The sequence below is a fragment of the Mobula birostris genome, chromosome 2 (assembly GCF_030028105.1).
Source record: "Mobula birostris isolate sMobBir1 chromosome 2, sMobBir1.hap1, whole genome shotgun sequence".
Classification (NCBI taxonomy): domain Eukaryota; kingdom Metazoa; phylum Chordata; class Chondrichthyes; order Myliobatiformes; family Myliobatidae; genus Mobula; species Mobula birostris.
In genome coordinates this window covers 47973571-48000090 of record NC_092371.1, presented here as the reverse complement: position 1 = coordinate 48000090, position 26520 = coordinate 47973571, and the positions used below count along the sequence as shown (strand labels likewise).

The 26520-nt window shown below is 40.2% G+C and overlaps 1 protein-coding gene across 1 annotated transcript; it reads right to left on the bottom strand.

Annotated features, from left to right (window-relative positions):
- Positions 1 to 909: 909 nt before the first annotated feature.
- Positions 910 to 25959, bottom strand: zgpat (zinc finger, CCCH-type with G patch domain). Its single transcript, XM_072240461.1, has 6 exons — positions 25244 to 25959; positions 9932 to 10065; positions 7295 to 7447; positions 4601 to 4732; positions 3510 to 3930; positions 910 to 1442 (listed from the first exon to the last, which is right to left on the bottom strand). The coding sequence occupies exons 1-6, from the start codon at positions 25816 to 25818 to the stop codon at positions 1304 to 1306; spliced, it is 1554 nt and encodes a 517-aa protein (XP_072096562.1). The 5' UTR covers positions 25819 to 25959; the 3' UTR covers positions 910 to 1303.
- Positions 25960 to 26520: the final 561 nt, after the last annotated feature.

The window sequence follows — 26520 nt, the reverse complement described above, 5'->3', positions numbered from 1 at the left end:
AACTGCATTTCAAACCCACCTATTTAACCCTAGGCTCATCACAGGACAATTTACAATGACCAATGAATTGACTAACTGGTACACCTTTGAAATGTGGGAGGAAACCTCAGCACCCAGAGGAATCCCACACGTTCGTGGGGAGGATATACAAACTCCTTACAGCCAGCATCAGAACTGAGCTCCAAACTTCGACACCCCTATAAGAGTGTCACACTTGCTGCTACGTTACCGTAGCATCCTACTTACTGAATTCCTTAAAAGTGGCAGAAAACAATTTAAGTCCTTGATCATTTCATTCAGCTCTATCAATATTACTCTATTACCTTGTTTATTTGAACACTACCTCATGAAACATTTTTCTTGTCAACCTCCTCCTCCATAAACATTACCACCCTTGCCAGTCTCAGCCCGAAGCGTTGACTCTTTACTCTTTTCCATAGATGCTGCCTGCCCTACTGAGTTTTTTCAGCACTTTGAGTGTTTTATACATTTATTACCTTGCACTTGATAACACCAATTTGCACTCATGCACTAGCCTGTACATGCTCACTGCTGTTCATCACAAATGTCATTTTGAAATCAAATTTCTCCAAATCTTGTTTCACCTCTGTAGCATCTTCCAGTTCACACACAACACTTTTAATGTTGAGTTCCTCTGCTGTATTACCTTCAGATGGTATTTCAGGTTTTCAACGAGTACATTATACAATCTAGAAATAAATAAGGTCTATATGATACAAACAGCTGTGAAGTTTCCAGATCTACTCTAATGCATAAGTGATTGTGTCAAAGTTCCTCAAATGGCAAGGTGTTGAATCCAAGAACCAAATATAGTTTGAGTTAATATTTGAAATGTCAATGCAAACGAACTTCCAGTCTGTTAACACATGAAAACAGAAAATTTCTTTATTTTCAAATACTTATGTTACACTATTACGAGTTTGATCTGAACAATTCAAGGTTTGACTGAGTTTAACTGTGTTCTTAAGTTGTACAAAATCACAGGTGAACACAATTTTCAGTACTGCAGCTTATAATTTACATGACTGAAACAGTTACCATCTTAAAAAGTTTTTAAAAAGTTAGTAGGGCAACTGTGATGTCAGAGCACTCACATAAAGTTTCTCCTAATGGCAAAAAATTATTTTTACTTTTTAGTGAAACCTTCAAAAAGACATACTAATAACACAAACACCAAGGACCATTTTTACACATCAATTTCATTGTATATATTTTACAGAGGAAAATGCCGCACAAATTGGTACACTTCAAAAATGAACAAAGAGCACTGAAAGATTTAAAATCAGAACTTGGTCATCATCTTGTGCGTGTCTGCTCTCTTTTGTTCACGCTGGGCCCCGGATTCCTGAGATTTTAGATAGGATAATTGCTTCCTTGCATTAGACAACTTCTCTTCCAGATGAGACGTTACTGCTTTGTCTCTGTAATAAATCAGTAAAGAATGCTGAAATATAGCACAAAGTGATGTTAATGTTACATAATTCTTGGCATTCCTCCATTGTGGAGTTAAATCTTCACTTTTACAAAGGATTGAAAAATATTTCACTGTTTGAGACCATTTTTGTGGTTCCATACCAGATAAGCAACATTTATTCTTCCCTTTAAAAAGTATTAATTTTTGCAATAATTCAACAAAAGAAACTTGAGATCAGTTACAATGGTGACAATAAATTAACGACTACTATTTAATGTTATTTTTGAAATTAGAATCTAAAAATGCTGTAGGTAGCAAATTGCAAAGGGTGAAGTGTTGTAAAGGAATGAAGAAAATAGCTAGGTCATGTAATTAAGTGTGAGGTAAATAAAACAGTCTTGGGGACTGAGCGGTACAAGAGAGTTGAGTTTGGAAAGGGCTCTGCAGGTGAAATGGTTATTGTGAATCTACAACCATTTGTCAGTGTGTCATTGGGGGAAAATTTGGAAGATGCCAGCGGAGGAATATTGGATGCAGATTTCAATGAAAAGGTAACAAAGATCACAAGGATGGAAATGATAGGAAGATTTGAGAGTCAGTACACTGGAGAATTAAATGAAATATCAGGTGTGCAGGGAGAACAATAAATTGGCAAGGTAGAATTGGAAAATTGAATGGATGTGAAAGTGCTGATGATGTGTGTAAGAATTTGCAGATGACAGTGAAGGTGGTGGTCTTCAAGGTTACATGATCTAGATCAACTGGGAAAGTGGGAAAGTGGGCAAGAGAATGGCTGATGGCATTTAACTTAGACATTTGCCAAGAAATGGATTTTTGGAAGTTGAATCAACCCCATATACACGCAGCAAATACACAACCCCAGATACGCTCCAGGGGCCTGGAGAATGTCAGTGAGCAATGAGATCTTGGGGTAAAAATACATAGTTTCCTGAAAGTGACAACACATGTAAGTAGTAGTGAAAGCAGCACATGATGTATTTGTCTTCATCAGCAAAGGCACTGAATATAGAAGTCAGGATATCATGTTACAGTTGTACAAATACTTTGTTAGGCTGCACTTGAATTATTATACTCGGTTCTGGTCACCAGATGTGACTAAGTTAAAAATGTTGCAGAAAGGATTCATAGGAATGTCACCTGGAGAGGCTTGGAGTCATAAGGAGTTATTGGGATAGGCTGTGACTAATTTTCCCTGGAGCAAAGGAGGCTCCGGGGTGATCTCAGTGAATTTTAAAAATTATGAGAAACATAGACATAGATAGGAAATACAGTCATAGTTATTTTTCCAGGGTAAGGGAGTCTAAAACTACAAGAACATGATTTAAGGTGAGAGGAGAAAAGATTTAAAGGAGATCTGACAGACAGTTTCTTTTCTTCCTCCATACACAAAGGATGATAAGTATATGGAACGAGCTGTCCAGACACAAGACAGACAAGTACAATTACAGCTTTGAAAGGTCATTTGAACAGACAGTGAATAGGAAAGGCTGGGGGGGGGGGGGGGGCCGAATGAGCTAAACACAGGCAAATATGATTAGTATTGACAGGCATTTTCGTCAGCATGGACTAGGTGCATTGAAGGTCTGTTTCTGTGCTGAGGGGTCATTATGGTAACCTGAGTAAAAACAATCCTGCAACATTACATAGAGGTATAATCTACTTCTAACTGCCACCTTAGCCCATTTGGTTTCACTATCACAGATTTTCCCTTTGTTCCACTCATCCTTACTTCATCTTTTCGGCAAATGACAACCCAGTTTATTCCCCTTTCCCAGTTATAACAAAAGGATACAGACCTGAAACACTTAACCCCTTTTCTCTTTCCATGGATGCAATGTAACCTGCTAGACATCTCCAGCATTTTCTGTTTTATTTCAGATTTCTACAATGTGTTTTGATTTTCTTTCTAAATTACTATCTAATTGGCGAAAGCGATGGAGCGTCTATTGAGTCAAATTCAAGAGTAACTACACACTATCATAACCAACATGATTTAATAATGTCATAGAATCCACCAATTAAAGATGAAATTATAAAAGATTGCAGAAGGTACCTTCCAACGTTTCTTGCAAGTGCTTCCATAATTTTTGCAATGTCCTTTTCTGTGTGGTCTATCTTTTGCATTATCTGGAAGAGCTGGATGTTTAGAGTTTTCTTTCTGCTTTTGCTTGCCTTGTAACATTCTTTGCTGTTTCTCTCTCTTTTCGGAAATTCAGCTTGAACTGACAAGCTGCTAGTTTGCCCAGTACTTTTAAGTTTATCATTCAAAAAGTCAAACACAGTTTGTTGAGGTTTTCTTTCTTTAACACACGAACCCCCTTGACCTTTCCTTCTGTGTTTCTTTTTATGAAGATGGTTCAGTTTTCCTTCTCTCTTCTTTTGCAGGATTTCAGTACACTGATCCAGGGACTTGCCTGGTGGTAAAACCACTGCATGTACAGGTTCCACTCGACCTTCAGCATTTTTTCCCAAACCTAAAAGAAAAACAGACTCACACTAGAAATCAAAAAGTAAATGAGTACGTATACCTGAAATAAAACAAAATTGTAAATACTCAGTAGGTCAGGTTGAATCTGGGGAGATAGGAGCAAAGTTTATCTTTCTGATCAATGATGAATTGTCACTGACATGAAATATTAACATAATTTTTCCCGCTAAAGTTGCTGCCTGTCCAGCTGTGTATTTCTAGCACTTTCAATTTTAATTTGTTTCAAACATGTTGCCCATAGTTATTTTCATTTAGAAGGGAACGGAGTTTACTAAAAAATACAAATTATATTTCTCTTCAAAAGAACACAATTACTTCTTTGGTAGTATCTCTTGTTCACAACACTATATCTCTGTTGAAAGTCAAGGATAGAAGTATTACAAACATTAAGTTTAATTTGGGAAACTGTGTTCAGCTTGTGACACAACTTTACCTTTCCTGAAGTTACAGAGGACCATCAGTGATTCAACATGGTCCAATATCACAATGAAGTTACATTTTACACACAAAAGTCAAAAACTTAATAAGGCCGTTACTAATAGAAAGAAATGCATTTGCGAATTAATGTTTTATTTGGATCTCAGCAGAGTACTGAACATGTAAGGAATTTTTCTACCAGGTGACTCTTAATAACCAGGGTAACTGCTTACTCTTACCTTTGCCAAATTCATAACCCATCTTAATCATTAGTTTGGATCCCATGCCACGAGTGTGGGCTTCCCAACCAGCAAATGACGAGCTGGAAGCTGCAGTCCAACTTTCTATCCCCTCAGATTTTGTATCCAAAACTGAAACAAAATAATACATGTACAAGTAAATAGAAAGTAAACCACTATGAACATGAAAAACATTACATAATGTAATACAAGTATCCTTTATTTGAAATTTCAAAATCTGAAAACCTCCAAAATCCATTTGAGCACTGACATGACGTCACAAATGGAAATTTAAAAACTCGCTGGGAAGGTTCCCAGGTGATGCACAGGTCACTGCACACTACAGACAGTTTTGAGAAATGAACTCAAATATGCAATGAACAGAAGCTAATGAAAAACAGAAAAACTCTGCATAAAGTGAAAATTAAGGATCTCAATTATGTATTGAAAGAATAGATTCGTCAGCATCGGAGTGCACATCTGCTGCTTAATGGTAGGCTGATCATGAAACAAGCAAAGATCTATCATGACAAACTGAAAATTGAAGGTACTTGTGAATATTCTGCAAGCTGGTTGCAGAAATTTAAGAAAAGGCATGGCATTAAAGCGTCTGCTGATCACAAAGCAGCAGAGAAATTCATCGATGAGTTTGTGAAGATCATCACCAATGAAAATCTAACACCAGAACAGGTTTACAATGTTGATTGTTTTTATACCTTACATAAAAGCTTAAAAAATACTAACACAGTGTACTGTAACCTTTCAATCAAAACACAGCATTGTAGGTGGAGGCTGAAAACCTGCCATTGTTTGTTCTTTAACAGCTGATTCAAGATTCCCGATGCTGCTGTGCTGCTTTTGTAATCTTGCACCCATATTTTCATATTAATGGTATGTAATAATTTTTACTGTTAAGTACATATTGTTTGTGCGATGAACATGGTAAAACAATATCTGCCTACATAAATTCTGAGTCGGAAATAACGGTGATCCCAAGCTATATTTCCAAAATCAGAAATCCAAAACACATTCGGTCACAAGCATTTTGGAAAAAGGGCACTCAACCTGTATTTTGATTTCAATAGTCTATTTTACTTCAACAGTTTACTCAAAACAACAGATATAGAATATCTCACAAAGTCCCACAGGAAGAAATAAAGTCATTAAGTACAAAGCAGAAGGTAATTGACCAGGTTTATGACAAGTCGGTAAATGCTGGGATATTCTTGAAAGCCTGTTAATAGTGGAAGCACAATCTACCAAAACAGTCAAAATAGAAAATAAGCTTCAGAATGCTTGCCTACAGAGTTAGCTGGTGGGGGATGGGGTGGAGGGAGGAGTTCAGAAGTTAGCATAGAGGGAGAAGGACTTTGGAAAGGCTTTTAATACACCAAATATTATCAACTTTATGAAAATCAACATCTGTATTTATTAAATAACATTAGAGAATATCTTTGTTTAAAAAAAATTACTGTAGAGGCAACTTTTGTGCTCACTGCTGGGATGGTGATCTGACAAAACAATTTTTCCTTTGATGGATCCTGCTTATATTGATTACATAGAACCTACAGTAATAAAACTAGCCTTTCAGCCTAAATGCTTTACCATTTCATTAACTTCAATAAAAACCTTTGACTCTGCAATGGGGGGGGGGTAGAAGGTGATTCCCTTTTCCACTTAACTGCCAATCAGCCAACATAAATACTATCTACTTATCTCATTAGAGTGAACAATCACAGACCTAACTCATTCAGTAAATATCAATTAATTTCCTAGCTAAATTCCTTAAGCATTTTCATACATATTTGTCAATAAGGCTGTCACAATGTGCTAATATTGGCATGCCAACAAGTTTCTTTGACCTATAAAGATTATTTATAGACAAGGGTTCAAGTCACACTTCCTTACACCTTTGAACACACATAAAGAGCCCAATGGAATAATACATGCTGTAAAATTTGATAATTTTGTACCCTTACGAAGTTGGCAGTCCAAAATGGGAGATATTCTGGATTACTGGATATTATTTCTATTAATACCTCCACACACTTAATTCACTTTTCTTTCGCTGGTAAACTGTAGTAAAATAAATTTTCCAATGAATAAGGCGAGTTTTAAAGGGACGTGGGAAACAACCCCAGTGACTTTCAAGGAAGTATGGGAAACAAGCCGCTGCTGAGATTAAAGGGAGCAGAGGAACAAGAGCCAGAGACCAGATACTGAACTATAATGATTTCCCAAAAATGGCATTGCAAATTACTGGAATTTATTATATATCATAACAAACTGAATTTACACCCATAACCCCTAATTTTAGAAATAACAGAAGAGGTTGAGCTCATGTGTGTTCATAAAATAATGTCTAAAAACAAATGGAGCTCAGCCTTGAGTAATCAAAATTAGACTGTTCTGAAGCTCGCATACCTATGCCCAACTCTGGTCAAGGATAAAATTTAAATAAGTATTTCAAAAGATTATCATATACTGGGATTGGCCCATAGATTCAATTACATTCCAGGCAAATAGTCACCTTATAATTTCATCCTAAACATTACATTATAGCTATTGTTTAACTTTTTTTTAAAATGTTAAAACATCCACTCTTCTCAAAGAATTGTTTTAATATAATACTGTGCAATGAATCCAATTTACTGAAGGAAATAACTAGCTATAACTTTGTGTTGTAGGACATACCTTTAGCATAACCAAGTTGGCCTTCATCCTCAGAGCTAGATGATGAAGAAGACTCATCAGTCTGATGAACTGGCATAATCCCATCCCCTTCCACTACCATTTCTTTCTGAAGCAAGGATTCAAATTTTATTGTAAAGTAACCATTGTCTATATCTGAAAAAAAAATTTTCATGCATTAGCCAAAATTCAAATATACATATATATATTTTTTTCTCTAAATAGAAGTGCTTTGCCTATGGTGTTATAATGAATCTGCTCCAAACTTATTATTTGTAACTGCTTGTCTTTTTATAACATGCCTTTTCATTTTTAAATACAAGTTCTGTCATGTTATATTTCGGAAATTTATTTTGCACAAAGACAAAATAATTTCATATCACAGAATGGTGCATCGGAGAACAAGGGCACCAGGTACCAATATACACTGTTTCAACAAAATCCAAAGCATATAACAAGCCTCGAGAAAGAAACAGCACACTGGAATGATTCAGATGGCTGAGTCTATAATGAAAATCATGCCGTCATATTTTAAAGATGTACTTTAAATGCTATTAGTTTCAAACCTATCTACATTTGAAGTCTGAAAACTTAAGAAGTTATAAGTAAATGAAAGAAAGCCATTCTAGAGCGCCACCTACTGACCAAAGCCGAGAACAAAATATGGTGAAATTCACATACTAAAATAATACAATGAATTAAAAAGTACACATGGTCTTGCGAGACTAACGGATGTCACCACCACCATCCGGAGGTTTATCAAATGCAGTAATAGAATTTCAGCTCATTTAAAGCAAATAGCAGGTTATATGTTTCTTCAAGATTTTATAATTTAAAAGGCATAGTTTAAATAATAATGCTGGCCTAAATTATAGAACTTATAGGGCAGAAGTGGTAATTTTATTTGCAAAATAATCTAAAAAGTTTTAACTAATATATACAGAGCTGAGGAACTCTCATCTTAAGATGTTTTTCTAAAAAACTGCTTCTGAACAGATACAGTATCCTGGGAGATTTAACCTTATTACCTATATTGAGACATTTCAAACTAAAATTATAGAAGTTCAGAAACAAGCCTTTATGCTCATGAAAGACGAGTTCTTCCCTTGTCAGGTTCATAGGTGTAGGGAAACTTGCACACTAATCTCATGCATCATCTTTGAGTGATAAGCCAAAGCACAATTATGTATTCACAGTTTACTGCATACTTGTTTATGAGTGCTTAGAGCAAACAGTTTTTAAAAAGCATCAGTTGCGTGAGTTTATGTTGATAAAGCAGCAATTTTTGTCACTGATAGTTGGCAAGAAATAAGCAGCAAGACAATTCATAACTGTTTTGCTCACTGTGGTTTCAAACAGTCAGGCTTAGAGATAACAGGCACAGCCAGGAGTGAAAATGAAATGATTTTACTACTTCATAAAGTTAAGAACTACAAAGAATTTGAAAGTATTGACAATCATCTTCAATGTTATAATGAGAATAAAGATTTGGACGAAGACTTGTATGAAGCCAGTCCATTATCTGCACTTACTGTCTACGTTAAATTTTGTTCATTTCCAATCAATCAAAAGAACACAGAAGTGTATTGGCTGTCCAACAATCTGACAATGACAGTGAGACCTCTGCGGGAGAGTTTTTAAAAGTGGAAAAGCTATTGCACTGGGACAGTTCCACTCTCTCGACCTTGGAAGTCCAGGTCCAGTGGTACGAGTAGTCATAACAAACTGGGGTCTTCCTTGGTTGCAGTGGATAACCATCAGTTCCTCTGTGCCCCATCACACCCTTCACTCTCCACAAAGTGTTGCAGAATTGCCTTCTCACTGTTAAGCTCATCTGCCCAGTCAGCCAGAGCTAACTTCAAATGCTAGGACAGGCTGCCCCTATTTCACCAGGGTACAAGGCATGCTGGCTAACCTTACCTAGTTTAGCCTGCCTGTCAAAGTGGTGTATCAGAGTGTGGCCGTTATTACATACAAATAGCTACTTGGAGCCACAGGTGAGAGATGAATGTCCAGTGGGGACCAAGGTGAGTGAGCTACCCCAGAATGAACACGAGCAGCTCGTGCACCACAGCTGCTACCCCTCCCTGAACATTCCATACACAGCAGCGTATGCTGGATAAATTCCTCTGTCAATAACTATTATGAACTGATTTTGTTTTATAGTACTGAAGTAGAATTGGCAGTGTTCTAATTTGTTCCATATTTCATTTACATACATTATTTGCTACTCAATTAAACAGTAGTTTGTCTTTTTTTTAAATACGTTTTTACCCATTTCCTTGAAATTTCAGCTAATTGGGCCAAGATGCACTGGTTCTGATGTGTCGCAATTAACTGGAATCCACCGTAAAATAATGTTTTCTTTTTTAATAAAATGTATTATGTTTAATAATAACTGATAAAAATTCAAACATTTCTTACACAAAATCTAAATAACAATCCAAGCACCCTGTAACTAAATCTTTTAGCAGATCATTACCTTCTGAACTATAAAAGTTGAATTTATTACATGAATATAGGCATTAAATAATTAATATTCATATTCTGAACTACACAACGTACTTATAATCTACAGTTTTAATACTGTATTTTTCAGTTTCTTGGAATCAGAATTAAATGTATACATAATGCACTCACCTAGGATTTTAGCTGGGTACCAAATCTCATCTTCAAATTTAGCCAAACAGGATGACCCCACCTCAAGTGAGCTGAGGTCCAGTTCTTCAAATTCCCGTAGTTCAGATATAGCCACCACCTCTCCATGCGAGTATCTAGTCAGACAATTATTTTCAACTCAGTAAATTTCTTCAGAGAATACATACTTTTATACAAGTTTATGTCCCTTTTTTTTTGCTTTTAGTTGTGCTAAAACCTCACATTTCCCCTCCTCCCCAGTAAGTAATGAAAGGATAGTTCAATAACATTGGGCATCAAAACAGCTATCCACATACATACACTTTTCATTAGGACCCACTGAATAGCAAGAGGAAACCCTAGTTGATACGGCACCATACACTGCTATCCTCCAGGGCAGTTACACATGTGAATCAAACTGGATGTCTTCCTTGGTCTGCATAATTCGGTTTCACCTACAACACATTTGTAACATCTAATAGGAAGCAAAACTGACTGGAAGATTAACTGTAACTGAACTACAAAAACCAGGAATTTCATTATTTACACAAAATACCACAGAACTTCCAGTCACTATGAGAGAAACAAAGGTTGCATCCTACAGTATTTAATTTCTCCTCAGCTTAACCTTATTTTAGACATCTAGTGGGTACAAGCAGCTACTACAGCAAGGTAAAACTTCTCACTTATTTGTATGCATAAAAGGGGAGGTGTGAGGACGGGTGATCAGGAGAGAAAGAAACACAGCCAATGTGGGTTGCCTGAAATTGGAGAATTCAATGTTCATTATATTAAGTTATAGACTACGCAGGCAGAACATGAAGTACAGTTCTTCTAGTTTGTGTTTGGCCTCAAAATGGCAATGGAAAAGGCTGAGGACAGAAAGATCGATGTGGGAATGGGAAGGAGAGTTGAAATGATGTGCACATATACACTCTCTGAAATGGGTGAAATATTATTCCCTAACATCCTTCCCTCTTCTCCTGTCCCATACTACCCAAAAATCTAATTTATAAAAGTTCCATATCATTAAATACAAGAGAAATGATAGAAGAAATAATAGAATAATCAAAATTCAAAAGATAGGCTTTTAAAATTATCTAGAGACAGTACCAGAAAGATATAGCTGGATAAAGAATGAAGATTCAAAGATTTAAAGTACATTTATTATCAAAGTATACAACCCTGAGGATTATCTTCCAACAGCCACGAAACAAAGAAAACCATGGAACCCGTTCAAAGAAAAACTTCAATCCCACCCCCCAATGCGCAAAGAATAAGTCGCGCAAATAGCACAACAAAAAAGAAAAACACTGAATATAAAACGTTAAATCACAAGATTTTGAACAGTCCAGGAATAGTCAGTTCAATCTACCACCGCTTTGTTCGTTGACCACAGGGCCTGCCTGCCCTGATCAAAATAGCACAAAAAAGCAATAACAGGGGAGCAACCAGAAACACTTCACAATGTGGATCACAGAGTCCAATTCACAAACCAAGGTTTGATTAAACCTTGCCCAAGACCCAAGACCACCACCATCAAGTGAGAGGGAGAGAGACCAGTCGAATGCAGGCATCTTCCTTCACAAGCAGCAGCGAGATCAGTCACCCGCAGGCAAATGGCACAGGACAAGCATTCTCCTTCCGCTCACGTCCTCGTTGATTTCAATCTTCCTCAAGCTTTAAGACCATAAGACACAGAAGCAAAATCTGGCCCATCAAGTCAGCTCCACCATTCAATCATGGCTGATCCTTTTTTTCCCCTCCTCTATCCCCTTCCCCAGCCTTCTCCCCTAACCTTTGATGCTGTGTCCAATCAAGAATCTATCAAGCTCTGCCTTAAATACACCCAATCACCTGGCCTATAACAAATCCAACAAATTCACCATCCTCTGACTGAAGAAATTTTTCCGCATCTCTGCTTTAAATGGATGCCCCTCTACCCTGAGGCTGTGCTCTCTTGTCCTAGACTCCCCCACCATGGGGAAACATCCTCTCCACATCTACACTATCTAGACCTTTCAACATTCAAAAGGTTTCAATGAAATCGCCCCCTCATCCTTCTAAATTCCAGCGAGTACAAACCCAGAGACATCAAACGTTCCTCGTATGATAACCCTTCCATTCCCGAAATCATACTTGTGAACCGCCTCTGGACCCTCTCCAATGCCAGCACATCTTTTCTCAGATGAGGAGCCCAAAACTGGTTAAGCAGTGCGATTAGTGAGAAATGGAATTGATGATAGGCTCAGGCTCTCCAGGCTTGTTGGCCTCAAGGAAGGACATTCTGCGCAAAACCTCACTGAAATCTTTCAGAAGCAGCAAAGCACCAGATTGCTCAATCGGCCCAAAAGTGCACCATCAAAATGTACCGCTGCAATAACAAGTTTGTGAACCCTTTGTAATTATCTGGTTTTCAGTATTAATTACTCACTAGGTGTGGTCTGATCTTCATCTAACTCATAATAATATACAAACGTACAAACACATGTATATAGGTATCTGTCAGTCTCGTGAGACCATGGATTTGCACCTTGGAAAGTTTCCTGGGCGCAGGCCTGGGCAAGGTTGTATGGAAGACCAGCAGTTGCCCATGCTGCAGGTCTCCCCTCTCCACACCACTGATGCTGTCCAAGGGTAGGGCATTAGGACCCATACAGCTTGGTACTGGTGTCGTCGCAGAGCAATGTGTGGTTAAGTGCCTTGCTCAAGGACACAACATGCTGCCTCAGCCAAGGCTCGAACTACCGACCTTCAGATCATTAGAAGAACGCCACAACCACTTGGCCACGTATCAACACAATCTGTTAAACTAATAGCACACAAAGTGTACTTCTCATCAACACTTAGAACGCCATTTAAACAATCACAGTCTAGCTTCAAAAAGAATGTGAAACGCTGGGGTAATGCTTTCTATAAATGCAATTTGGAGTCAGGTGTTCCAATGAATGAGAGGAGATTGGAGATGTGAGTTGTAGAGGTGCTCTGCCCTATAAAAATAAGATGCCAGGTTAGGTTACTGACAGAGCCTGTTGTTCTCAAGAAATTCCTTGATCAAAACAACTTTCAGAGGACCTTAGAAGAGGACCATGAAGCTGGAAAAAGTTGCAAAAGTACTTCTAAAGACCTGAGTGTTCATCGGTCCACAGTAAGAGCAATGATCTACAAATGGAGGAAACACAGTACTGTTGCTACTCTCCCTAGGAGTGGGCATCCTGCAAAGATCACACCAAGCACAACGTGCAATGCTGATGGAGATGAATAAGAACCCAAGGGTAATAGCAAATGACCTGCACAAATCTCTAAAACTCGCTAAAGTCTCTGTTCATTTGTCCACTATAAGAAAAACACTGAACAAGAATGGTGTTCATGAAAAGACACCACAAAGGAAACCACTGCTCTTCAAAAAAAAAACATTGCTGCACACATCAAGTTTGCAAAAGACCACCTGGATGTTCCACAACATTTCTGGAACAATGTTCTGTGGACATTTTTGGCAGAATTGCACACTGCTATGCTTGGGAAAAAAAAGGAACTGCACACCAACACTTAAACCTCATCCGAACTGTATGGTGGAAGCAGCACCATGTTTGGAGAGTTACTTTGCTGCCTCAGGGCCTGGACAGCTTGCAATTGTTGAGGGAACAATGAATTCAAAATTGCATCAAGGAATTTTACAGGAGAATGTCAGGGTAGTTGTCTGTCACTTGAAGCTTAATAGAAGTTGGATGATGCAACAAAACAATGATCCAAAACACAAGAGTAAATCCGACAACAGAATAGTTTAAAAAGAAAATTCATGTTTTGGAATGGCTAAGTCAGAGTCCATACCTTAACCCAAATGAGATGCTGTGGCATGACCTGAAGAGGGATGTTCATGTAAGGTATCCCAGTAACATTGATGAACTGCATCACTTTTGTATGGAGGATTGGTCTAAAATTCCTCCTCGCTGTTGTGCAAGTCTGATCAGCAGCTACAGGAAACGCTTGATGGAGGTTTTGCTGCTGAAGGAGGTTCTACCAGTTATTAAGTACAAAGGTCTGCATACTTTCTCTAGCCGGGACTGTGAATGATTAAACAGTGTGTTCAATACATACATGTAAAGTACAATTGTTTGTGTGACTGTGTTTGTCTATTATTGTGACTGAGATGTTCAGACCACATTTTTTGAGTGATTAGTGTAGAAAGCCAGGTAACTGCAAAAGGTTCACAAACATTTTCTTGCAACTGTAAATCATGGGTTCCAATTGTGGCAGAATCACATTTGAAAGAAGTAGAAGCAAAGACCTGAAAGAAGCAGTTTTGTGAACTAGCTGAAGGATGTTGGCCCTGGGGCCATCTTCGAGAAATACTGTATTTATATTGTGCCTTCACAGTAATAGTAACTTGGCCTATTGTATCTATGCTAGTCAAAAAGATCTAATAATTTTTTTTACAATTTACTGCCAAAGACTTGCATACTATTGTTTAATGTCCATTTTAGGAAACATATTGGTTTAAAACATCATAAAAGTCTATTTAGAAAAGTTCAGAGTAATAGAGTCATGGAGCACTACAGCAAAGAAACAGGCCCCCACGGCCCATCAAATCCTTGCCAAAAACTGTTATCTGACTTAGTCCCATTGACCCACACTTGGACCACAGCCCTCCACATCTCTCCCATCTACACAGTTATCCAAACTTTTCTTAAATGTTGCAATCAATCCCGTATCCACACTCTTGCTGGCAACTCATCCCAGACTCTCACTACCTTGTGAGTGAAGAAATTCTTACACAGGATCTCATTAAGTATTTCAACTTGAATTCCAAACCTATAGCCTCTATTTCTAGTCTCATTCAACCCAAGTGCAAAAAGCCTGATTGCACTATCCTATCTATACCTCTTAATTCTGTAAGGTCACATCTCATTCTCCTGTGCTCACTGAATAAAGTCCTAATCTATTCAACTATTGCCTATGACTCAGATCCGGGCAACATCTTTGTAAATTTTCTCTGTACTCTTTCAAGCTTATTAACATCTTTCCTGCAAGTCGGTGACCAGAATTTAGCCTCACCAACGTCTTAAGACAACTCCAACATAACATGCCAACTCCCGTTCTTCCAATACTTTGACTCATGAAGGGCAATGTGCCTAAAAATCTCTTTACAACCCTACATTCAAGGAGTTGTGGATCTATTCCCAGATCCCTCCATTCCTACTGCTCACCATGCAAGTTTTACCCTGGTTTGTCTTCCCAATGTGCAACTGCTCACACCTATCTGCATTAAATTCCATCTGCCATTACTTGGACCATCTGGCCCAGATCTGTTGCATGCTCTGATAGTTTTTCCTTGCTGTCCACTACACCCTCAATCTCTTTTGAAGGTCTACAAGCATCCATTTGCCAGAAAACAAACCATCCCAATGTTACCCATGCTAACTTGACTTAGTTCTAACTGACCCTTAATTCCAATACAAGAGCATGGTTTTCTCCCTCAAAAGGATGCCATGTAATTGGGTAAAAAGGGTAACAACAAGGAAGTCGAGATGAAACTTTAAACGACTTGACTACTGTATTCAGATCTAGACAACACACTTCAGGAAGATGAAGGGTGTAAAAACCTGAGAAGAGGTTAACCCCAGAGAAATGGGACAGACTGGAAAGATTGTGAAATGTTGCAATGTACTCCTAGGAAGTAATTATGTGGGGGGGGGGAGAAATCAGTGATTCAATGTACTGCTTGGAAGAGGTGGTTACAAGTGACTCTAGTTGAGGCGTGTAAACTCAACAAGGGTATATTGTATAAAGTGGATGGACAGCAACTGTTCTCATTGGGCATAAGGGTCAAGAAGCATGAAGCAAAGAGTAAGCACAAGATATTCTGCAGATGCTGGAAATCCAAAGCAACACACACACAAAATGCTGGAGCAAAGAATGATTCTTACTTACAGAACAGCTTTGACTAATATGAAAAATCTATTTTACATAGCATGTGGTTGAGGTTTAGAATGCATCATCACAAACAGTAATGGAGCCAGATTAAATTTTACTGAACTAGTGGGGATAGACAAGTATCTGTAAGGATTCTGGGAAGTTGGGGGTTGTGAAGTTTAACCAACTGGATTGCTCTTGGTACAGACTTTTAGACAGAATGGTCAATGCTGTGCATATTCTATGATTTCACTATGAGATCATACTAAGACCATGTATTAGAGCGCTTTAGTATATTACTTCTTCCACTTCTAGAGTACCACACAGTGCACATTTATGGAAGCTAATGACCTGGTTTTCATTATCAGCATTTTGGTTAATTTTGATTGCTATGAAGGTCATTCTCGGTAGATCCAGTTTCATAGTTAAACTGGTCATATTTTCGTGGTACTTGCAATTCTGCAGACATTGAGGTAAAAGATCAATTTATATTGCACAGATGCAACTATATATGGGAAGATGGTGTCGAAGAAGCTTATGAGAGGAAAAAGACCAAGTACTCTGAACTGGCAACTGAAGCTGCCCAGAATGGCTGGAAGACCAAGATTTTCCCTGCAGAAGTGGGATGCAGGGGATTCGTTGCTACCTCCATGACCAGTCTATTGAAGAAGATGGGGGTGAGGGGTCACTCCCTCCAACAAGCAATCAAGTCCTTGTCAAATGCAGCAGAAAGCAGCAACTGGATTTGGATTAAAAGGAAAGACAACAACTGGGCTGCAAGATGAAGACAGGGCGGTATGGAACTGAGGGGGGTGTATCTGGGACGCCAGGTAGCACCGTTGAGCCCTCTGGAGACGTTGTGGACTTATCAACGAAATGTCAAAGAAGGAGGGTGCCCACCTGATGACCCCGATGACGTACCTACCCTCCTTGTCACCACTCCAAGACCACTGCCAACATCGAGAATGCCGACTTACCATGCGGATTGAAACATCAAGTCCTGGTAGCTCTACTGGCTAAACCAGCAAATGCTAGCATTTATGTTTTCTAATCATTTCCATAACTGAGAAATTTTTACCTCTTGCATGGGGATGGGAGAGATTCTGGAGGATTGGAGGGTTGCAGATGTTGTTCCTTTATTCAAGAAAGGGAGTCGAGATAGCCCAGGAAAGTGTAGAGCAGTGGGTCTCACTTCAGTGGTTGGTAAGCTGATGGAAAAGATGCTGGGAGGCAGGATTTATGAACATTTGGAGAGGCATAATATAATCAGAAACAGTCGGCATGGCTTTGGCAAAGGCAGGTCATGCCTTACAAGCCTGATTGAATTTTTTGAGGATATGACTAAACATTTTGATGAAGGTAGAGCAGTAGGTGTCGTGTATATGGACTTCATCAAGGGATTTGATAAGGTACCCCATGCAAGGCTCATTGAGAAAGAAAGGAGGCATGGGATCCAAGAGGACCTTGCTTTGTGGATCCAGAATTGGCTTGTCCACAAAAGGCAATGAGTGGTTGTAGACGGGTTATATTCTGCATGGAGGTCAGTGACCAGTGGTGTGCCTCAGGGGTCTGTTCTGGGACCCCTTCTCTTCATTATTTTCATAAATGACCTGGATGAGGAAGTGGAGGGATGGGTTAGTAAATTTGCTGATGACACAAAGGTTGGGGATGTTGTGGTTAGTGGGGAGGGCTGTCAGAGGTTACAGCGGGACAACGATAGGATGCAAAACTGGGCTGCAAAGTGGCAGATGCGGTTCAACCTAGATAAGTGTGAGGTGGTTCATTTTGGTAGGTCAAATATGATGGCAGAATATAGAATTAATGGTAAGACTCTTGGCACTGTGGAGGATCAGAGGGATCTTGGGGTCCCGAGTTCATAGGGCACTCAAAGCTGCCGCACAGGTTGACTTTGTGGTTAAGAAGGCATACAGTGGATTGGTCTTTATCAACTGTGGGATTGAGTTTAAGAGCTGAGCGGTAATTTTACAGCTATATTGGACCATGGTCAGACCCTACTTGGAGTACTATGCTCAGTTCTGGTCACCTCACTACAGGAAGGATGTGGAAACTACAGAAAGGGTGCAGAGGAGATTTACAAGGATGTTGCCTGGATTGGGGAACATGCCTTATGAGAATAGGTTGACTGAACTTGGCCTTTTCTCCTTCGTGCGACGGAGAATGAGAGGTGACCTGATAGAGGTGTCTAAGATGATGAGAGACATTGATTGTGGACAGCCAGAGGCTTTTCCCCCAAGGCTGAAATGGCTAACACGAGAGGGCAGTTATAAGGTGCTTGGAAGCAGGTACAGAGATGTCAGGGGTAAGTTTTTTTCAAAATGCAGAGAGTGGTGAGTGCATGGTATGGGCTGCCAGCGATGGTGGTGGAAGCGGATACAATACGGTCTTTTAAGAGATTCATGGATAGGTGCATGAAGCTTAGAAAAATAGAGGGTTATGGGTAACCCTAAGTAATTTCTAAAACTACTGCATGTTCAGCACAGCATTGTGGGCCGAAGGGCCTGTATTGTGCTGTAGGTTTTCTATGTTTCTATACGAATCTGGCTTATCCTTAAATGCATCTGCACTCAGTGACCACTTCTTTTAGGCACACTAGCTCATGAATGCAAATATCTAATCAGCCAATTATGTGGCAGCAACTCAGTGCAAAAAGCATGCAGACATGGTCAAGAGGTTCAATTGTTGTTCAGACCAAACGATAAGTGACTTTGACTGTGAAATGCTTACTGGTGCCAGACGGGGTAGTTTGGATATCTGAGAAACTGATTTCCTGGGATTTTTACATAAAACAGCCTCCAGAAGTTATAAAGAATGATGCAAAAACCAAAAAAAGACCCAATAAGCTTCAGTACTGTGGGCAAAAATGCCTTTTTAACGAGGGAGATTAGACAAGAATAGCCAGACTGGTTCAAACTGACGGGAAGGCAGCATCAACTCAAATAACTACACGTTACAACATCTCTGAATGCACAATCTATTGAATCCTGAAGTGGATGTGCTACAGCAGAAGACAACAAATATACACTCAGTGGCCACTTTATTAAGTATAGGAGGTACATAATAATGACCACTAAGTGCGTGCTCATTTTGCATTGACATACACGTGGATAAATGTCAACATTTATCCTAATAGGTACTTTCATGATTTACGGTGAGAGGGGCAAGATTTAAAGGGGACCCGAAGGTGAATTTTTTACACAGACCGTGGTGGGTATACTTGCCAGAGGAAGTGGTAGAGGCAGGTACATTATTTAAAAGACATTTGGACAGGATAGGCAGGAAAGATCTAGAGCAATATGGGAAAATGGAGGCAAATGGGACTAGCTCAAGAAGGTACCTTGGTTGGCATAGCCAAATTGGGGCAAATGGCCCACACTGTATAATTCAATGATCTTAAAGACTTCCTCTCAATTCAATCTTCAGACATTTATTTTCTTTAAAAAAACAGAATAAGCAATATGGCATTATTTCTAATGGATATTGCTTGATCCTATTGTCATACTGGCTAGTTGGCCCACTGATTTATAATTCTAATGACCTGGCTTCAAACCAGAGTTCTAATGTGTCTGCCAAGAATCTCCCTCTACGTTCAAGGGGCATGCAGGTTAATTAGCCACTGCAAATTGACCCAAGTGTGTGGGTGAGTAACCTGGAACATTTGATTAAAAAGGAAAAATAAAATTTTGATTCATTACAGAACTAATATGATGAATTTTGATGGCCAGTGCAGATCCAGTAGTCCAAAGGGCCTCTTGCTGTGCTGTATGAATCTAAGACAATGGTTTATTTTAGGCCTTATTAATATATTACTAATTCCAGTAGTTTCTGCATGGATCCTCTCTCTTTGCTCATTAAACCGATGCTGCTTGGCACACAAGTATTCTTTCAGAAGATTGTTTGTTAATCCAGATTCCAGAATCTACTCTCATGTCTCCAAACCCATTAAAGATTTAAGTTCGAAGACCATTTATCCTCATCAGAGTATTAGAAATTGTAGAACAAGAACAGGCCATTCGGCTCAGCAAAGCTTGTCAAAGTCCTAGCCACGTAGTGTTTTGAAATAACTATCAAGTTTAAATTCAAAAGTGTCTAAGGTACTACTCTCAACTATACAACTAGATAGTTTGTTTCACGTGTCCACATTTCACTGTGTAAAGAAATGCTTCCTGATGTTAGTCTGAAATTTTCCCCCAACCAGTCTCCGTCCAAGGCCCTGCATCCTTGATGACGGATTGATTCTGAAGTAGCAGCTGCATCTACTTTACTTATACCTTTAATGATTGTGAACACTTCTATCACATCTCCTCTCATTCTATGTCTACTTAGGCTAAAAAGATTTAATTTTTTCAATCTTTCTTCATAGCTCATACCCTACAGACTTAGAGTCTCATTGCCCTTCTCTGGACCTCTCTCCAGTGCCTTCACATCCCTCACAAAATATGGAGACCAAAACTGTACACAGCACTCAAGGTGCAATCTCACTAGCGCATTATACAACTAAGGAGAACGTCTCTTGACTTGAACTCCACTAAGCACATTATATAGCCCAACATTTAATCTGCCTTCCTAATTCCTTCTGCGCATGATCTAGATGTTGATAGTGAGGAGTCTGCCAAAGATGCCCAAATCCTTCTCATACAGTGTGCTTTCTAACTCAAGACTCCCATTGAATATTTATATTTGGTATTTCTTAACATTTACTTACACAAAATTTCATCTGCCATTTATCTGCCCACATCTGAATTTTAAGCCCGTAAAATACAGGAGTAGAATTAGGCAATTTGGCCCATCAAGTCTGCTCCGCCATTTAATCACGGTTGATCCTTTTTTTCTCCCCCCCCCCCCCCTTCAGCTCCACACCCCGGCCTTCTCCTCGTAACTTTTGAAGCAGTGTCCAATCAAGAACCTATAAAGCTCTGCCTTAAATACACCCAATGACCTGGCTTCCACAGCTGCCTGTGGTAATAAATTCACCACCCTCCGGCTAACGAAATTTCTCTGCATATGCTTTAATTCAACACCCCTCTATCCTGAGGCTGTGCCCTCTTGTCCTCGACTCCTCCATCATGGGAAACTTCCTTTCCACATCTACTCTGCCTAGGCCTTAAAACATTCGAAAGGTTTCAGTGAGATTCCCCCCCCCCACACTCATATTTCTAAATTCCAGCAAGTACAGACGTCCCTCCCATGATAATCATTTCATTCCCAGAATTATCCTTATGAACCTCCTCTGAACCCTCTCCAATGCCAACACGTCTTTTCTTATGCCAGGAGCCCAGAACAGTTCACACTACTCAAGGCAAGGCCTCATCAGTGCCTTATAAAGCCTCAGCATCACATACCTGCTCTTGTATCCCAGACCTCTTGGACTACTTCGGGATAATCTCCTCACTCTCCCTTACAAGCCAAAGGTTATCCAGCTGCTGCTCCAGATCCCTAACACAGTCTTCAAGGAGCTGCAGCTGAATGCACTTCATGCAGGTGTAGTTGCTTGGGAGACTCTAGGACTCCCAGGACTCCAACGCCTGGCACGAAGAACACACAACAGCCATTTACTACGCTAGGCACAGTAAGAGAAAGAGAAAACAAGGGAACTTTAACAGAAACTTACCCAGAGACAACACCTCTTCTGAGCCGAAGCCTGACACTCCTATCCTCACCATTGCCCTACTCCCGACAATGGCCGCCCCACTCGCCATATCTGTACTTTCAATAAGTGTTAGAATCTGTGGGAAAACTTGCCGCTGTAGCCCATTCCTACCACTGACTGGAATGAGCCTGAATGTATTCATTATTTACTTACCCAAATCATTAATGTAAAAAAATAGCAGCAACCCAAAACCAATCCCTTCGGAACCTCACTTCTCTCACCACAACTTGTTTTCTGTTTCTGAGCCAATTCTGCACCCATTCGCACACCTTAACCCAAAACCCTACTTCCTGTAATTTGATCATTAACCTATCGTGGAGTACCTTGTAAAAAGCCTCTGAATGACCAAGCAAATGATATCAACAACTCTATTGTTATCTTAAATTTTAGTTGCCCCTTGACAGAACTCCAGGATATTAGTAAAGCATGATTTCCCCTTTCTGAACTCATGTTGTCTTTCTGCTAACATGCCTCTTTCTATCTCGTTCTTTATTTTTGTTTCAATGATCTTGCCTCCGATACACATTAAGCTTACTGGTCTATAGTTACCTGGGTCAGTGTAGTTACCCTTCTTGTATACTGGAATAACGTTAGCTCATTTCCTGTCCTTGGGGATTTCACTAGTCTTCAATGACTTTTGAAAAATACATCTTCTGGGTTTACAGATATAGTCACAGACCTCTTTAAGTACCATTGGATATATGTTGTCTGTTCCTGAAGATTTATTAACTTTCAGCCTCTTGACCCGAAGCAGGACCTCATTTTCTAAGATCTCTACGTCACTTTAAACCTTATTTTTCTGCACTTACTGGCATTTTGCTAACACCTTTGCAGGTGAATACTTCAGCAAAATATGAGTTAAAGAGTATCCGCTATGTCATTCACAGCATCATTTATCATCTCACTATTATTCCTAATACACTTAACTTCCTCCTTGACTTTTCTTTTATTACTTGAAAAAATCTCTTAGGGTCAATCTTCGCATTATCAGCAATATCCTTCTCAACCTGCCTTTTGGCAATCCGAATTTCTCTCGACTATAGCTCTCATATTTTCATATGCCCTACCAATAACATCATGAATATTTTTTCTGTATTCCTTATATGGCTGTCTTTTCTTCAGTTTTTTATATATATCTTTATTCATCCATGTAGTTGATCTATTGTTTTTATTGCTTCACCCAACCTTGGACATGAACATTTCCTACACTGTGTGTATTACCTCTTTAAATCAGCCCAACTGTTCCTTAACTGACTCAACATCAAGCAGTTCTTTCCAGTTTACATTCTGAAGTCTTTGCCACATCTGCACAAACTTTGCCTTTCTAAAATTCAATTTACTGGCTTTGTTTTTTATTGATATACTCTCAAAAAACTTTGGTGAGACTGACAATATAACGATCACTTGTTCCTAAAGGCTCAACAACTTTGGTACTCAAAATTCTGATTGCTACAGAATATCAAATCTAGACACACCTCCCCTCTTGTTGGTGTATTAACATACTGGGTCAAAAAAACAATCATTCAATAACTCAATTAATTCACTTTCCTGTAATCCATTAGCCACTCAATATTTGGGAAATTAAAGTCACCCATAACTATAACATGACCCTCAGAACTTGCTTTTTTTTAATATTCTGACAGAGCAGTTCATTAAAATCACCATCAGCATTCTGGGGTCTATAACATACATCCAATGTTATTCCTTTATCTTTATCGTTTTCAATTCTCACCCAGATATCTTCACCAAGTCTCAATTCATCTCCTATCATAAGCAGCCTCATGTTTAAATTCTCTCCTATGTATATTGCTACTCCTCCAATATTACAATTTTGCCCATCTTTGCTAAGTATATCCTTTAATACTTATAATCTTTTATATTCATCACCATCCCCTAAGGTCAGACAAGTTTGTTACTGCTATTATATCATACTAGTACACACTTGCATATGATTCCAGCCTTTTTTTTTTATTTGTAATACTTCTTGAATTTACACAGGCCATCCTTAGTCTATTACTGATTTTTCAATCTATTCTAGCCTATAATTGGTATATCTACTCAGCCAGGGGGACCTCCTACTTGTGCTCCTGGTACACAACACACCAGACGAGACCCCTTGTCAGTACACACCTGATTCTCAATCTCCCCCCTCCCCTCAGATAATTAAGTCCCCTACTATCACCACTTCTTTTTTATGAGGTTTAGGATTAGGGAGAGTCCTGTGGGGCTCCTCTGTCCCGCCTACCACTTCAGAGGTTTCATGGTTGCCACTGAGCATCACTAGATGTTCAAAACTTCCAGCTCTGCGGTTGACACCCCAGGACAGTGTGCATCTCTTATCCTGCTCTTACTTCCCACGGTCACCACCTGTGTCTTTCTTTCTGGTCTAGAGTCTCAACCTGTGGCTATCTTGGGATGCACACTATATCCCTAAAGGACATCTGGAGCACATCTGCCAATTTTCTACATCATGGGTCAGCTTCCTCCTCAAGTTCAGCCACCTTGTTTCCTTAAATTCTTAAAGATTGACAAATATTCAAGTTTGCTTATTGTACTTCTAGAATTTAACTGACTTAAACTTTGCAATTTATGACTAATGTTCATAAACTACCTCCTTACAAGTATCAGCATACATTTTTTTTCATTTCACCCTCATGCAGGCTTTTGGATAAATACAGCTTCCCCCTCCCCCACCCCTCCATTTCAATCAGCTAATTCTGCTGGAGCGCAAACACAAGGAAATCTGCAGATGCCGGAATTTCAAGCAACACACATAAAAGTTGCTGGTGAACGCAGCAGGCCAGGCAGCATCTATAGGAAGAGGTACAGTCGACGTTTCAAGCCGAGACCTTTCGTCAGGACTAACTGAAAGAAGAGACAGGAAGGGATTTGAAAGGGGGAGGGAGAGATCCAAAATGATAGCAGAAGACAGAAGGGGGAAGGGATGGAGATAAGAGCTGGAAAGGTGATTGGCAAAAGGGATATGAGAGGATCATGGGATGGACGGGAGGCCGGGAGAAAGAAAAGGGGAGGGGGAGGGGGAGGGGGAGGGGGAAGCCCAGAGAATGGGCAAGGTGTATAGTGAGAGGGACGGAGGGAGAAAAAGGAGAGAGAGGAAAAATATATAATAATAAAAGATAAATAAATAACGGATGGGGTACGAAGGGGAGGTGGGGCTTTAATGGAAGTTAGAGAAGTCAATGTTCATGCCATCAGGTTGGAGGCTACCCAGACGGAATATAAGGTGTTGTTCCTCCAACCTGAGTGTGGCTTCATCTTGACAGTAGAGGCGGCCGAGGATAGACATATCAGAATGGGAATGGCACGTGGAATTAATTCTGCTGGAGACAGTTTTGATAATTTACCCGATATTCATGGAGAACTGTGTGGAAGATTTTTCTTTAATTCTTCTATTCTATTTACTGAGGAGCACCTTACACTCAGGTCCAGAGATTTTAACGCTCACTCAAGTAGACAAGTTGGTCTACTCAAATTACCTGGAACAATCAGCACGTCAAGCAGTATCTGTGAATGGAGAAACAGAATGAACATTTCATGTCAATGAAACACCGTTTCTCTCTCCACAGCCTAATCTGCTCAGAATTTCCAGCATGTCTTTGGGTTTTACTTCAGATCTGCGTTACTTGCGGTCTTTTCGACATTTAGTCTACCTATCAAATCCTTTCGTAACCTAAAGAAACTCTATCAGGCCAACCTCAGGCTTCCTCAACTACCTGCAGGAGTCCTGGAAGCGACATGTCCCATTGAGATAGAAGGGGCAAGGCTTCATGGCGCGCTGGGTTGGATGGATCCACAGGACACGGACGGTAGGTTCTGGTGGCTCGTCGCTCTCGATGCCCACGATCATGGCGTTGTGATATTGTAGCGGCCCCCACTGCGTGCGGTAGGGAGCCCGCACCTTAGTGCCGCTGATCTCTTCCTCAGCTCCCTCCGGTACCTCGTCACCAGCCTCGGGGTCCTGGTTCCTCTCCGCCGTCTCGCCATCAGCCTCCCCGGCCAGCGCAGCCTGGAAAGCGGCATATTCTGCGTCCAGCTGAGCTCCTTCTCCAGAATCGGGCCCCGGGGAAGCCGCCTGGTGCAACTGCTCCAAGAGCTGGCTCTTGCGGACCGAGATAAGACTGGACTCGGTGAGCGCGATCAGCTGCTGCAGGTCAGCTTGGAGCTGAAGCAGGTCAGACTGAGCCTCGGCCTCGGGCTGGTTCTCGGCTCCCAGCGCCGCCTCCACCTGCTGCAGCTGCGCTTTATACAGTTCGATCGCCGCCTCCAGGCTCGCCTCGTTCATGGCCATTCCGACGAGCAGCCGGGACAATGCAGCAGACAGTCGGGCGGCCTACGGCCTCTCAGACGCGCCTCCCGGTGCCATCTCAGCCCTAACAGCCGACCTGTCTGAGAGGGAGAAGACGGACGCTAATCACGGCCCACTCAATAGAGCTCTACTCCCGGTACAGCGGCACCTGGCGGCGTGGATGAGGCACTTCAGCAATTCCCCGCCAGGTCAGCTTCTGCGTTGGAATCCAGTCTGTTCTTGTTCTTCTTCCTATTCTTCTTCTGACTTTTAATGGCGGTTGGCAGAGTCCCACTTAAAGATGCATTACCGCCACCAACTGTACTGGAGTGTGGTATACAGAATTGGAAACAAACCCTTACTGTTTCAAATGAATGCTAAACCACTCCCAAAAGCCCTATAGGTTGTTATTAATGAAAGACGATACTGTGAATTGTAATGAAGCCTACATATGATTTCTTTCAAACTTATATGCTTCACGGTTCCAAGGTTGTCAAGCTGAGGAGTGGTAGTGGGGACAAGCTCCCATTACCTAAAAGTGCTCCTCACGGCATGCACCTAAAATACCTTCTAACAACCAAGTCCAACTCCTGGCCTTCTCATTTGGCTTAGCCTCTAAGCCCGGCAGAACTGTCCTGATCTGCCAGCACATGGAGATGTCCGTGGGAAAATGCTTCTGACTGGCACATTCTCGGCTGCAGGAGT

Bases quoted from the DNA above. Each gene is read 5' to 3' on its own strand.
- zgpat (XM_072240461.1), bottom strand. From the start codon at position 25,818: ATGGCCATGAACGAGGCGAGCCTGGAGGCGGCGATCGAACTGTATAAA. The intron at 10,066-25,243 runs GTAGTTGAGGAA...TTGTCTGACTAG, and splicing joins CGCTTCCAGGACTCCTGCAG to ATACTCGCATGGAGAGGTGG. The intron at 3,931-4,600 runs GTAAGAGTAAGC...TTTTTCTTTTAG, and splicing joins GGGTTATGAATTTGGCAAAG to GTTTGGGAAAAAATGCTGAA.